Raw genomic sequence first — 16316 nt, 5'->3', positions numbered from 1 at the left:
TGGTGATGTCCTGCAGGCCTCTCCACACAGAGGTAGGATCGTTAGTTGAAAACCTGTTTTTCAGCTTTTCAATGTAGCCCCGTTGGGCTACTCTGATCTCTTTTGTCAGTGTGTTCCTTGGCTGGTTATAATGGATCCTATCTCCACTCCTGTAGGATTCCTGTTTGGCCTGATGAAGCTGCCTGAGTTGTGCTGTGAACCAGGGCTTAATTGTTTTTGAAGGTGCAGAAAGTTTTGGTGGGCACACACGTCCTCACAGAAGCTAATGTAAGATGTCACAGTGTCAGTATGTTCATCCAGGTCTGTAGATGCAGCCTCAAAAACATTCCAGTCAATGCAGTCAAAGCAGGCCTGAAGCTCCAGTTTTGACTCGTTGGTCCATCTTCTCACAGTCTTAACCACAGGCTTTGCAGAGTTTAGTTTCTGCCTGTAGGTTGGGAGAAGATGAACCAGAGAGTGATCAGAGTCCCAAAGCTGCATGGGGAACAGAGCCATAGGTGTCCTTTATATTGTGTAGCAATGACACAGTGTGTTTTTGTCTCTGGTGGGACACTTGACATGCTGTCTGTATTTTGGCAGTTCGTGGCTGAGGTTTGCTCTGTTAAAATCCCCAAGGACAGTGAGAAGGAAGTCTGGATATTTGTGCTCCATGTTTATTATTTGGTCAGCCAGGTGTTTTAACACCTCACTAACACAGGCCTGAGGTGGGTTATAGACACCAACCAGAATAAAGGAGGAAAACTCCTTCGGTGAATAAAATGGTTTATAGTCACTGAAAATGGTCTATAAGTGAGGACTGCATGATTTCCTCAACACTGTGATATCTGCACACCAACCTTCATTTATATAGAAGATTCTGCGCCCCCCCCCCCCCCCCCCATTAGCTCAGTTTCATGGTCCACTCGGACAAGTTTGAAGTGTGGCAGATGGAGTGTGCTGTCCGGTATGTGGTCACCAAGCCAGGTTTCAGTGAGGCACAGGATTGCAGATCTAGAAAAGTCTATGTTTGTTCTATTGAGGAGCAGCAGTTCATCCATCTTGTTGGTCAGAGAGCGGACATTCACAAGGTAGATTGACAGGGGCGCAGTTCGAAATCCCCCGTGTTTTAGTTTAACGAGCGCTCCCACTTGCTTCCCCCGTCATCAGCTCCAGTGAAGCCCATACAGAACTGCTGCTGCTCCAACTAAAAGCTCAGTTAAACTTTCCAGTTTAGTAAAAAATGGCGAAACCGTTTAACCAGTGGCTAGTCAAAGGTTTAGAATTTATTCCCTGCTGAATATGATCAGAGAGTGAGAGCTAGAAACTAAGCAAATGAAAACAGAAAGAGTACCAGAGTGCAGAACCGAGGCTGGTGTCTGCGGCGCCATCTTCAGACAAAGTGGTTGAATTCAAAGTAAGGTCGTTAAATTCAAAATAAAGTGGTTTAGTGGTAAATTCAACCTTTTTTCTCCTGGTCTTTATTAAAATAAGTCATTAAAAATAATTATCGATATTGACCGAAAGGAAATATTTTATCTTGATAAAATTTTCAGCTATATCGCACAGACCTAGTGCAAACAACCGGAGTGATCCTTTTAATTTCAACCAGCTATTTTCAAATTTATGCTTGTAGCCGTGTTGATGTTAGCCAGTAGTTTTAACAGTGTTACAAAACAGACAGCAGCATATACAAGGCAACGATTCACACTATCTCATACCACCTCACTTGTCTCCTTTTTTATTCGTTTCTTTTTTTATTTATTTTAAACACGCAAACATTACACCAGCATACTCTATCCCTCTACTGTGATGTTGACAAAAAATGTGTGCACACCTACATAAGTCGATCATGAAGGGCTATATTAATTAGCTGAGATTAAGCAAAGATTCAGCTGCATCTCTTAGTTGTTTTTTTCAAGGGGTGACAGATAATTTTTTGAATTGAAGGAAAAATGTTCAAAATATTAGCCGGCTGATGATTTGTCACTAGACGGTTTAGTACCTGGCAGCTGGCTCTTATTGGGAACTGCCTTAACTTAGAACAACACCACAAAGTCTAAGAGCATATAGTCTAGCTTTCCCCAAGGGAAACTGTCAACCATTGCCAACTTCAAATTCAACATTTAATTTATAACTTCACTTGGTCTGAGAGAAAAGAGTTCTGTATTGCTCAGGTATATTATTCTGTAATTAAATACACTTACCCAGTAATAAATGCAATTCTTCCTTTTCTCTTTTGCGCCTTGGTAGGCCAGTTTTGTTGCAGCCGGTAACAGAACGGATATTTCTCTGGAGGATCCAGACTTTTGGCAGAAATGGGCCAAGAAAGCAGAACTAGACCTGGATGCCATCAATGGACGGGTATGACAAATACACACACACATACACTCGCACATACACCACATGTGCATAATGCATGCATAACTACCACTGCTTAGGTATGCCCTCTCACACACTATAGAAAAGCACATTACCATGCACCTTCAATGTCCACTTACTGCACATATGCAGGACATCAACATAAGTACATAATTAAGTGTGCTGAAAATTAAATAACCGTAACATGTTTGCATATATTGTTGTTAAACCATTGTGAGGTACACGCCACCTGGGATACATGCACCCACTTGTACCCACCAAAGCATTGCAAACTCAATCACAATTTTGTACTTGCCAATATTCATATATACACACTGCAAATTCAGTCGCACACATGCCAGCCGGTACAGATATGACCAAGCCACTTCAGACACCCACATACTCTCATTCAGTCGTACACCCACCACAGTGCTGTGTCCCCTCATTGAAAGACTAATAGTGGTAATTAGTCAACACTTTTGCCTCAGGCTAGGACGAGAGAAGAGTAACACAGTAAGCGGTAGCGAAGGGAGAGATGGGGGGGGCAAGCACTTGACAGTCGGGAATCTCCTCTTTTCCTTAATTAACTGTGTTTCCCTGCACTTTGGGTGTGTGTGTATTGGTGTGTCTGTAAGCTGCTAAGCTCCATAGATTTATAAAGTGCAGATGTCCTGAGGGAACAAGATATCACTTAGACCAATTCTCTCTCTCCCTCTCTCTCTCACTCACACACACACACACACACACACACACACACACACACACACACACACACACACACACACACACACACACACACACATTAACAGTCATAGGTTGTGTACAGACAAAACAGTACTCCACTGAGAACTACTGTCATAATTTTCTTTTTCCTTTATCCTCTCTGTATTCATTTACTGCTTTCTTTCTGATTTTTCTCTTTTGTAATTTTTCCCACTGGATGTTTTTTCTCCTTGCTCTTGTGCTCTTTCCTCTTGGTCTCGCTCTCCCTCACTCGCTTGCTTTCTCTCTCGCTCCCTTTTGGAGGGTCCTCAAATGGAACACTTAATCCATCTATAGACACACATTTCATGGGCTGGACCCATGAGATTTCTTATTGTCTGACATTGTTATGGAAATAACCATAGCGTTATGTGATAATATATATTAATGATAACCAACCACTGCCCTTTTTATAGTGTATTAATAGCTAAATGAGAAGAAATAATTGAATGAGGGGAGTTCATTACACAGCACAATGGATGCTTTTGTTTTCTAGTATTTACTTTTAGGGTATTGTCGACATGGTGTTTTCTTCTTGGCAAAAACTAATAAAACAACGGGCCAGGTATCCAATGCAACTGATTTAGTCCAGAATGTTTTCCCACATATTCATTGAAATGAGATAAGACCTGTTGCACAACATATATCACCAAAAAAAGTCATTGTTTTGGTGGGTTTCGGCTGTATTCCAACTGGCAAAGTTTTGGAAAGCCCAAACTTGTCATCTCCCCTAACAGCAGATTAACAAAACACAGGAAATACCCACAGATTTATTCTGTCCAACTGATTGGTCCTAAAACAGTGCCCCTCTGCATCCAAGTCATTTTATATTATAGATTGATAACATTTAATGCCTGTATGTATGGGAAATGTTTCTTTTGTTGGGATTGATAACTGACATGAAACACTTGTGTGCAGAATGGACCAGAAAGAGGGTCACCTACATGTATGGGGTATGTGTATTTCTTCAGCCTCTCGGCTCATGGTGTCTTCGCCTGTTCTAAATGTCTCTCCAGAACACATTAGTCATTGACACTCCCCGGGTGAGGAAGCAGACACGGCACTACAGTAGCGTCAAAGAAGAGGAGATGCTGGAGTTCTCCGAGCTGGAGAGTGATGGAGAGGAGCCAACCAAACCCATGTCCAAACCACGTCGGCCCCAGGACAGAGCCCAGGGTTATCCCAGATCAGAGTGTTTTAGAGTGGAGAAAAACCTGCTGGTCTACGGGTGAGGAAGGGGTGGGGATGAGGAGTGTTGTGTATGTGGTTGTTTCAGTTTACAGAATTGGAATCAAACCATTTTCAGTTAAGCTGTCTGAAAAAAAAACTTTTAAAACTCATTGTTAAAAATATCCTACTTTGAACAATTATAAGTAAATGCATCATCACAGACCAGTTTATAGTAGAGTTACCTTTTCAATAGACTGAACTGGCATAAACTGACTTTAGAGAGCTAACATCTTAAGTCTTTTCTAGTGTATATTTATTTGTGGAGTCTTTCTAAATGCATCTTTTAAGAAGCAGAACTAACACCCAAATGCAGGTTAAATTACCCCCTACCCCCACCACCTCAACAACCTATTAAGATAGATTAAAAACAGGAAATGTCAAGAATTGAACAGAACATCAAAAGGGAGCTGATGAAAAAAGGTGCTACTTGTCAGGACAATCGATCACTTGAACTCTAAATATGCTATCTTTATGGGAGAAGTGACAGCAAAATGGTGACAGTCATTGGGCTGATGTAAGAAGTTAGATTCTCACCATATGCGCATCAAGGATTGTATGTTGTTGTTGTCATCGTACCATATAAATAATACTCATACAGTGTTTCCCACAGGTCTGAAATATACTTGTGGTAGCTGGCAGAAAGGGCCAGCATTACCTGCTGGCATAAAAATGGTGTGCTACATGTGACAAATAACACATATGTGCGACCTTTAACACAATATTTTGATTTATTGAATACTTCTATTGTCAGTGTAATCCACAGATCCAACCCTCCCCTCCATCTACCCACATGGGAAGAGTAAGACAAAGTTAAAAAAAAGAAAAGAAAACACTCAAGTGTACAAAGATTGCACTGTTTCTCAGAGCACTTAATCTTTCTAGGTTTTTCAAAGAGCTCCAACACCTGTGCATATAGGAATGCATCTGGTGCTGGTCCGTTCATCGATATTCGCAGACATGCAGCCAGGTGCCCCCTTTCGGTCTGTTTCTCAGGTCAGTTTTGACCTGAAAAACAGACACTTGGCTTTAAATAAACTATATAGAAATTAGATGCAAAATATATTTAGTGCTGAAAGATAATATTCACTTACCCCGTTGGGTAAATGCACGAAAAATTAGTAGTCTAACCTTAACTAAAGTTAGTCTCTGTCTTTCTAACTGCCGTAGACTGAAGAGAAAACAAATTATAATCTTTCTTATATTTAGCCAGGACAACTTTGCTGCATGTTTCACAATGATCAAGTCATGTGGGCTGATTCACAGGGTTCCCACGTGTCCTGGAAAACCTGTATAATACCTGACCAATTTTCCAGTCATGGAAAACACATGGAAAATGCGAGAAAAACTAAAATGTCCGGTCTGCGGTGGTATAGTGGTCTAAGCATCGGCTTTGTGTCGATGCAGTTGCCCACTGGGGACTGGGGTTCGCGCCCCGGTCTCGTCAGATCCGACTATGGCCGGACTCGATGAAGCAACAATCATTGGCAACGCTGTCTTCGGGAGGGGGGCGGAGTCAGCTTGTGTTCGTCACGTGAATACGTCTCTGTGTGTGTGGGGAAAAAGCAGTGGTTCGGCCTGGAGTCACCGTGTCACGAAAGTGGCGAGGCATCTCCTTCGAGACTGCCGGCCGGAGAGATGCAGTTGGCGAACGCATGCAGTACGAGGGTGGGTGTTTGAATTAAAATAGGGATCGATTGGCCACTAAATTGGGAGAAAAAAAACTAAAATGTCCTGGAAAATCTTGTGTTGTCCTTGAAAATTATCTCAACATTCTTCTATTTTCCTTTAGCTTAGAATTAACTACTAGCCGATCTATTAGAGCTCCCCAAAATGAATAATATTTCCCACATTTCTCACCTGCTCTGAGACACACACACACACACACACGTGCGCACGCCCACCCACATCGAGCTCCCAGTTCTTGAGTTGTCATACGCTCCATTTGGTCTTGTTGTCCCATTGTTAACATAACTTATTAAACTAAAGATGGCAAGTAGCCTATGGATTACCAAGCTTCCACGACTGATTTTGATTGACAAAGAAAACAGGAAATATTAGCTACTTCGCATTTGAGGCGAATTATCCAGGAAAGGCAAAGGATTCCAGCAAGCCCCTAGCTACTGTATGCAAGTGATGCTACGGATCAAGTTCAAGTTTGTGAGTTTTCCCTATCGCTACTTGCTAGCTTGTTTTGCGTGCAAAGGTTTAAGGTTTGTGATTCAACTCTGGCTAGGAGAATGGTTTCAAATGTGTGTTGGCATTGTTGAGAGCGTTGGACAGTAATGAATGGGAAGCCGGGTTCAAAACAATGAATGGGAGCACAGCTGTATGTGAGTCAAACACCAGCTAAATACTGGCTAACAGTACTGTTTTACTCTGCTAGCGCTGTCTCTTCAAAGGCAATGCTGCATTGTTAAGGTTAATGGGGCTAAAATATGGTTTGCTAAACTAATAAGAGTCAGTGGCAGTTAATAGGGATGTGAAAAAATATGTTGACTAAATGACCGACTTAGTCTGTGTAGACAGTAAAAGTAATAATCAGAAATCGTTTTTGTTGTTATTATTACTATGTGTAGATCATTTGGCTAAATGATTGTCCTGTTTGTTCATTATGAGCCACTGGTTACAGTGTTTGGCAAGCTGTGACAAAGCTACAGGTGTAGGCGTGCGAAACATTGCTTCCCTCGACCTCAATGCAATCTCCATCATAGCAGCAACAGTCAGGGATAATAAATCACAGTACACTTCCTCTTTAGCAATTTTGCCTTCAAAATAAAAGTGAGAGAAAGTTTGGTTCAGCAATAGTTACGAACTGAATAGAGAGCTTTTCTTCTAAAATGTTGACCAGATGTTCAAACGATGTATGTTGCAGGTTTGACAGGACTCAAGGCATCTGTGCGACCCACAGCTATCTACCTTGTAAGCTTTGCAGAGTATTCCAAGACTATACATGGTGAACATTTAATCTACCTTGCTGGCTATCTGTCTAAATTGCCACCACATTGATTTGCAAATGAAACAAAACAACAAATAACAAAAACCTGTGTCGTTCACACCCCTAGCAGTTAATAATCCTAGCAGACTCCACTCTAACTTTGAATCGTACATTTAGGTATGTAAAGTTCAGTCTAGATTTGTCAATAGGCAAAATTGTTGGCTATTATTTGTGTTGTTGGTGTTCGGGCAGTAATGGTTAATATAATTCATAAGAAAAAAAGGTATTCAGGTTATAAATTAATAATGATGATACTGTGGCAGGATGAGGAAAAACACAGTGTTTTTTCTCATCCTGCCACAATACATTATTTACATAGCACTTGCCAAGCATGGAGCACAAAGGGCTTTCCAAAAGAAACAAAATAAAATACAATGACGGAATACTATAAAAAATAAAGACATAATAATATTAAAACATTACATATAACATTACAAGTGTCCAATACAAGTGAACAGGGAAAAAGCTCAGGAGCACAAGGCAGCTCACCATTTTTTTTTTCCAAGCCAAGCCATGCTTGAAGCAGAGATTCGCTGGGTAATCAAGATGGCCACGTCACACGACTCATTCAACTCCAGCTCTAATATGTCAGTCATTTTTGATCAGATGTTCCCAGACAGTGAGATTGCCAAACGGTTTTCATGCGGTGCAACAAAATCGGCTTACATTTTATGTTTCGTCTTGAGTCTATATTTCAGCTTATCAGAGATATAAGAAAATCGCAGTGCTATGTAGTGTCTTTTGATGAATGCCTACAGAAAGAACAGATGGATGTTGTTGTGCAGTACTGGAGTGAACATGAAGGGAAGGTAGCTGTGCACTGTTTTGATTCAGAGTTTATGGGACACACTCAAGCAAAGAAGCTTTTGGAGATAATCAAGAGAACCCTGTCACCACTTGATTTTAATAAGCTCTTGCAGGTCTCAATGAATGGCCCTATGGTCAACTGGAGGTTCCTGAGGATATTCCAAGAGGACAAGAGCAAAGTGGACCCAGATGCTCCAAAGATGATCAATCTGGGAAGCTGTGGTTTGCATGTTGTGCATGGAAGCTTTCAGAATGGAGAGAAAGAAATCGGTTGGAAGGTGGGAGATGTACTGAGAGCTGTTTGGCAGTTGTTCCAGGACTCACCAGCAAGGCAAGATGACTTCATTTAGGTGACCAAAACAACAACATTTCCTCTGAAGTTCTGTGTCCATTGATGGGTGGAAGACTTAGCAGATGCCAAGTGGGCAATAGAAGTGTGGCCATCAGTGCAGGAGTACATCAGCAGCCACAAGAAACTGCCGAAAAGTAAAGTTCCATGATCTGCATCCTGCTGTACAGTAAAAGGGGCCACTCATGACCTTCTTTTTCAGGCTAAGCTCCAGTTTTTTGCATTTGTTGCTAGACAGCTGAAGCCTTTTTTGGAGACATTCCAGACAGATGCCCCAATGGTGCCTTTTTTAGCAAAGGAGCTCCAATCCACCCTGAGAGGCTTGCTGTCACGTTTTATCAAAAGGCAAGAACTGGAGAAGATAAAGAAACCTGTCTAGCTGCTGAAACTGGACCCACAAGATAAAGCAATCCATGCACCACTCGAACAGCTGGACATGGGATTTACCACAAAGCAAGCTTTGGAGAAGGCATCTGAAAAGCTCCAGGAAAATCCAGTGAATATACAGGTGTTCAAGAAAGAATGTATCTCCTTCCTCGCTGTGACCCGCAAGAAAAATCATGCAGAGAAGTCTTCTTATGTACCTGGCAGTGCGGCACATGAGCTCCCTTGACCCTGTCACCATGGTAACAGAAGCTGAAAGTGCAATAGCAATATCTTAGAAACTCCTACAGGTTCTCCTCAATGCGGGATGGTACACTGCCTCAGAGTGTGACAAAGTTCTTGCTCGGTATAAAGCATTCTCATTGCATGTCAGTGCAAACCATAAAGCAGAGTTCCAAGATTTTGTTTACAGCTGCAGGCTTGATTACTTTCTTGGAAAGTTTATCAGTGGCAAAGCAGAGTATGCAGCAGTGTGGGACCTAAATAAATGTCTCCTCTCACTGTCTCATGGACAAACTGCAGTAGAAAGAGGATAGTCTGTCAACAAGGATATGCTTGTAGAAAACCTGATGTAGAGGTCTCTAGTAGTATTGCGCGTGGTCCAGGATGCAATGGCTGGGCATGCAATGGGTGAAGTTCTGCCAAAAGAACTCATTCAATACTGCGAAGGACCAAGGATGAGGTATGTGCAGTACCTGGAGGATGAAAAGATCAAACTGCTAATGAGAAGAAAAGAAAGGACCTTCACCATGAAATGGGAAAATGTCTAAGCAAAAAGGCAAAGAATAATGCAAAGCATTGAGACGATGCAAATGAAATGACAGTCAGGGCAGAGAAAAAACAGGACTTCACATTACTGTCAAAATCAAATGCCTATCACAAAAGTGTTACAGAGAAAAGGGAAAACCTGGCAGTTCTAGCGAAAACTCTGGAAAACCTCCAGGAGAATGTCAAGAGTACACTAAACTCAATGAGGAACATTTTATTTGAATGTGACATTTGCTTTGTTTTATATTGACTACTTTGCAGGACTAATATCAATGTTTAAAAATGAACGTTTGTGGCCATGGACATTGGATGTCATTCAGTTCTCCATCCATCCATCCATTATCCAAACCGCTTATCCTGTGTTCAGGGTCACGGGGATGCTGGAGCCTATCCCAGCAGTCATTGGGCGGCAGGCAGGGAGACACCCTGGATAGGCCGCCAGGCCATCACAGGGCTGTTATTCAGTTCTATTCAGGCCAACTTATGTTAGGCTATGCACTGATTCTCCTGATGTTATTATTATTTTTATTTATTTATCTATCTATCCCACAGTGCAAAGACATGCAGGTCAGTTGTATCGACTATACTAAATTGTCCCTGTATGTGTCGGCCCTGTGATGGACTGGCGGCCTGTCCAGGGTGTCTCCCCGCCTGCTGCCCAATGACTGCTGGGATAGGCTCCAGCATCCCCGTGACTCTAATTAGGATAAGCAGCTTGGATAATGGATGGATGGATTATTTATTTAGTATTTAGTATTATTGTTATTATCACTATTATTGCAAGGCAGGTGCCAGATACTTTTGCTGGCTCTTTATTTTTACTTGGCCTAATTTTTATTTTTTAGAGAAAGAGACAGGAGAGAAAGTAAGAGAGAAAAAAGAAGGCTGAGGTGAGCGTCGCCCAGACCATCATTTAACTTGGTTATTATACTAATAAAGTGAAGTGCTGTACAGCTGCAGGTATTTTGCATTATTCTGTGATCAATTTGTCATGATTTCTAAGCACGCAGTTATAGCCATAAGTTATAGTCATAGACTGCCCGTCTTTTAAATCAAGACTTGTACAGCGAGGAGCATATTATTGTGTGGCGCGATTGCTGTCTGTCACACCAGCTAGATCATCACTGAAAATGTCCCGGAAAAGTCCTGGAAAATTATCTCTAGAAAACAGGGGAAACCCTGATACACTCGAGTCTTGTAGCTACCAACACAGCCTAGTTGCCGCTTTCTTTCATAGAATTTGAAGCTGCCACCAAAGTCAAAGAACAATTACACAATAAGGAGAAAAGTAGTTGGTTTACCTGGTCTGTACTAAAATATCCGTGTCTGCTAATATAATACCAGAGAACATCTCTCTCTCTCTCTCTCTCTCTCTCTCTCTCTCTCTCTCTCTCTCTCTCTCCCTCTCTCTCTCTCGCTCTCTGTTTTTCTCTGCGGCGCATGTGCGAGATTGTCAATAGACCCTTCTGGCGATAGCAGAAGGACGAGGTACGGGAGGGGTTGAGCGAGGGACGACTGTCCACTAGTTAATCGATCGCGGATGGCGTCGTTCCCTTGGACAGATTAAAAAAAAAGAGAAAGAAAAATGCTAAAATGGATCGCCAAATATACTTTGGCGGCCATTAATGTAACTGGGCGGCCCGCCCAAGTAAAGAGCTATGTGTGGGAAACAGTCGTATATCCTATTTATCCTGTGTGGGTGTGTTGATGTATGCAGCCTCACACACGGGGTGATTTAGAAGATGCAGCAGTCTGCACTCAAGGCCATCCAACACAAACGCGTGTGCTGATCAATCCTACCTACACATTCTCTTAAACACACGCCGGAGTGATCTATTACGCATGCACACAAAGCACACCAACATGCACACATGGACAATAAAGTGACCTTGCACTCAGTGACACAAACTAAAGCCACAACCCTTTGCAGTTACACAATACACAAGTTATGTTAACATGTGGTCTAAAGATTGGCTAATATACAGCATTACAGGCATACCGATGCACACAAACATTGAGTTATCCATCCATCTATCCATCCATCCATCCATCCATTATCCAAACCACTTAAATTAGAGTAATACATTTCAAAAGAAAACCTCTCCCAACTGTTTTATACATTTCTTGAGTCTAATTTGCTGTTTTAACATTTCAAATCATTGGGGCGCCCCGGTGGCTCACCCGGTAGAGCAAGTACCACATATGGGCTGTTCCGTTGGCATGTGGACACTGCTTGGCATCCTGTGCATCATGTTCTTCACAAGTTTTATGTCCATTATGATTCTGTTATCCTCTTTCAATGTGGTATTATGTAAATTGCGTGAACACAACATCTATTGCACGCTGTCCGTCTTGGGAGAGAGATCCCTCCTCTGTTGCTCTCCCTGAGGTTTCTTCCTATTTTATCTCCCTGTTAAAGGTTTTTTTTTAGGGAGTTGTTCCTTATCTGATGAGAGGGTCTAAGGACAGGATGTTGTGTTGCTGTTAAGCCCACTGAAGCAAATCTGTAATTTGTGATATTGGGCTATACAAATAAAATGGATTTGATTTGATTTGATCAGGCTGAGTCCTTACCACAGCGACCTGGGTTCGAATCTGACCCAGGCCCTTTGCTGCGTGTCATCCCCTCTCTGAGTCTTAGATAAAAGTGGAATTCAGTGAAGTGAAAAAAAAAAGTGCAGTTCTTAAAATGAATGGAAAAAATATTTCGTGGAGATGTTGCGTTATGGAAACGTGGCAACCTGTAATATTCGCTTAGCCCTCGTGACGTCATTGAATCGCATTTCCTTAACATCTACTGGGACTTGAATATCGTCTTAAACCTCAGACTTGGCAGTATAAGATATGACACACATGCGCACAAAACACCCTCAACAGAGATAGCCCTGAGTGCAAGAGCCTGTCTGTTTTCATGGCTGACTAACTTGAGTAGGGGTTGTGTTGGCGTATGTGTGTGTGTCAGTGTATGAGAGAACAGTGGTGCCAGTGAGATGTCTGGGTTGTTATTGTTACAGTCTAGTCTAGTGCCCTGAGGCTATAGGACACTAAAACACACTGTCTGAATTGATGGGTCCCCATATTCATCCCTCTGTCATCTATTCTTAACTTCTATCTTCCAGCGCCTCTACTGTTTTAGCTGGTCCCAGCAATATTCTGTCGGAGCGGGATTTGTCTGTGGCACAACATAGTGACTGGTTAAGTGTTTTCTGCAAGGACTAGTGGAAATTTTCTAGCTAAAATAAAGTTTTTCCAACAGGATTAAAACTGAACATTCTGCATTTTTGGGCCATCTTCACTCGGGGGGAGGGGCTGTGACCAATTAATACATGCATGCATACACTCGCCAGGATGATGCTAGTCTTGTGCCAGTAATGGTTAAATCACCAGGCTGGTAAAACGCTTAACAAGGCCTGGTGCATGCTCGTGCATGTCTGCCTCTGTGTGTGTGTGTGTGTGTGTGTGTGTGTGTGTGAGATGTCTGGGTTTAGTGTAGCGTTGTTGGATGTGTGCATTCATGGACAATCGAGGTCAGGCATGCCATTAACGTAGCATATCATAGCCAGACCACAGACTGACTTAACAGCAACCTATTTTCCTGTGCCGCTTGTTTACCAGTTCACTTTGTAAATTGTTCCTCCTCTTTGGCAAAAGGGACAGACTAGAGAATGGTTATTCTAGTAAATTCCCTGTAAATAAGACTTGAGGTGAAATATAGGATCAGATGAATGAAAAATGTGTTCTGATTTTCTTGTTCTAAAAGAAGATAAAATGCTACTAGGCAGTGTCACATCTAAAGGAATGGGACAGAATCCTATCTTCTACAGTCTCTTAAGATGGAAGTGAGTAGCCTGAAGTTGGCCGCTTACTTTAATGAATTCCTGTATGCGGACAATATTGAACAGTGACCAAAGTATTTTGTTGGATGTTATATTATCTTGTTTATCCATACACACAGACTAAAAATGAACTGAACTTGACTTTTTCTTGCGCTCTCTCCCTCCCTCCCTCTAGTTGGGGTCGCTGGGGGGACATCCTGTCACATGGACGTTTTAAGCGCCCCCTCCGAGAAGTTGACGTGGAAACCATCTGCCGCGCCCTATTGGCCTACTGCCTTCTGCATTACCGTGGTGATGAAAACATTAAAAGCTTCATCTGGGACCTGATCGCTCCGAGTGAGGATGGAACAACCAAGACACTTACGAATCACTCAGGTAACTAGTTAACACACACACACGCACACCTCATCATTGTAACTGAAGACTGAGACACTGACTCCCAAAACACACACTTAAAATGCACACAAACATGGACATGGATACGTGCACAGCTAATAAATGGTATTGTTAGCACAGGGTACTGAGTGACAAAAACTCTGCTAATAATGCCTAAAAATTATGATAAAACAAGCCACTTTTTGTTCCCCAATGTGTCTTCCTGATTTACACCTGTTCTTGTGTCAATTATCTGAGGTCAACAAGTCCTGTCCTGCCAGGGCTTTTTGCCTCTTTAAAACTGCTCCATTTGTGAATCTGTTGCATGTCCTGTAAAACACAAACTGTACTACTTTCATAAACAATCTCGACAATGTTTGGATGGTATTTTTATGCAGGCCATATTCTGTACTGATAATCAAGTGGAATGAGAATGGGGGGGGGGTATCACTGACACTGTCTGATACCGCATTACCTTCAGATTATCTTGCAGTTATCATCTTTGTGATATGCCTGACATCCCCCCCTCCCCGTGCCTCTCTCCCACATTACTACTTTTTTTCTCAATTGTACTTTTCTTTATTTTTCCCCAACTCATTCTTTCTAGGTCTCTCCACCCCAGTCCCTCGGGGCAGGAAGGGTAAGAAAGGGAAGCTCCAGCCTCCGCCTCCTCAAACCCCACGAGCCGATTGGCTGGCCACTTGCAACCCTGACCAATTATTGCAGGAGGATAGCTACAAGAGGCACCTGAAACATCACTGTAACAAGTATGGCCAACACACACACACACACACACACACGCACACACACAAACGCTCATACTTAAAACACTATAACTAGAAGAGTGCACTCAGTAGAGTACAGATCCCCGCCAGGCGTAGCTCCCCTTCTCCGGTGCTCACACTTGGGCGAAAAACCAGCTGAGGTGTTGGCACTCAAATGTGATTCAAGACCTTTGCAACCTCGAGAGGTACTTGATCATACAGTCATAACTGTGCACAAAAATTATTAGACTTTCCATCGATTAATCTGTCCACCCACGTATTGGGGGGGAAGATCATGCCAGAGGTGTCTTGCATCAGTTAAAAGACTGCGCAACTATGCTGGGACTGGTCTCAGCACATGAGACCAGTCCCTGACCAGTATGATATGAACATAACACTTAGTCAGTGGTGAAGTATGGATAATGCTGACGATATTTAACGTTATTGTTACCAACAGTCTACAGTAGCCCAAGATAGAAAGTTCAGTCAACAAAGGGTTTTTTTTTTTTGTCAATTTGGTGTCTACTGTCGCCATCCTTCCTATTGCTTAACAGGGGCTCTGAGTGCACTCGAACTGGAAACGGTGCGCGTGAAATGAGTGGACAGATACATGCACACACGGACAGACAAACAAGTGTTTTTCCTATCCAAAGGAATTGAATCAAGTGCAACTGGACTTGGTTATATATCCGTGAAGACGTTTCGCCTCTCATCTAAGAGGCTTCATCAGTTCGTGCCTTTCTGACTAGACCAAGCTAGTGTTTTTCCAACCATTACAAGACTTTTGCACAGTGCACAAGTCGATAGAACGGGAAATATGGGGGGGGGGTTAATATGAAGTGCTCAAGCTAAAAAATCTAGCTAATAAAACTTTTTGCCCATCGGTCTGTGGATGAGCAGCCTCCTAGGCGCACCCCCGATTGACTTAGATCGGACAGCGACAGAGAGCAGCGTTGGTCGAGCGAGCAAGAGAGTGAATGATGAGAGGGCGCAGTGATAGCGAGAACAAACGGTTTTCTGAGGTTTTTAATCACTACAACTACAAGAGGTTCTTCATCATACGCATAACTGTGCACAAAACATTTGAGGCTGATAGATCCAGTAGTTTGCAAGATTAGCCGTACACACACACACACACGTGCACGTGACTGAACGCATAATCCCCTCCAGGCTATCTGCCTGGCGGGGAAAACAAGGATATAAAACACCAGAACGGGTCCATCCATAACACTAGGGCCCCAAAAGGAAAATCTTGGCTCCAGTGTAAAACAAGTGATACAGCTATTGTCTAGAGCAGTGTTTCCCAACCCAGTCCTCGAGGAACCCCTATCCTGCAGATTTTCTTTGCAACCCTGAATAGGTACCTGTTTGTAGTTATTCAACCAATCAGCAATGAATTATGTCAGATGTTGCACACCTTGCGTAATTAAGTGCTGTGATATAATTGGTTGAGTGAGTACAAGCAGGGCTACCTATGCAGGGTTACAATGAAAATCTGCAGGATAGGTGTTCCTTGAGGACTGGTTTGGGAAACGCTGGTCTAGAGAAACCCACCGGCCACAGGGCGCACTCAAAAGATAGCCAGTTAATTCTGTATGATTCCCTGATACCACATTGACAGTCCTAGTATGATGTAGGACGTGAAAAGTGGATTCAAACCCAGAGCATCTGAATATTTAAAGGGAAAAAAAAACCCCCGTTTATACCTG

At 42.5% G+C, this 16316-nt stretch overlaps 1 protein-coding gene across 1 annotated transcript in view; it reads left to right on the top strand.

Annotated features, from left to right (window-relative positions):
- The window catches only part of chd7 (chromodomain helicase DNA binding protein 7), a 111603-nt gene that overhangs the window by 78124 nt on the left and 17163 nt on the right, over window positions 1-16316 (top strand). Inside the window, exons 22-25 of the mRNA XM_056292499.1 lie at window positions 2230-2340; window positions 4116-4327; window positions 13644-13843; window positions 14451-14610. Coding sequence (XP_056148474.1) covers window positions 2230-2340; window positions 4116-4327; window positions 13644-13843; window positions 14451-14610 — 683 coding nt within the window. The remainder of the gene's footprint in view (window positions 1-2229; window positions 2341-4115; window positions 4328-13643; window positions 13844-14450; window positions 14611-16316) is intronic.

This window comes from Lampris incognitus, chromosome 14 (genome assembly GCF_029633865.1).
Source record: "Lampris incognitus isolate fLamInc1 chromosome 14, fLamInc1.hap2, whole genome shotgun sequence".
NCBI classification, from domain to species: Eukaryota; Metazoa; Chordata; class Actinopteri; order Lampriformes; family Lampridae; genus Lampris; species Lampris incognitus.
This window is presented reverse-complemented; position numbering and strand designations above follow the sequence as displayed.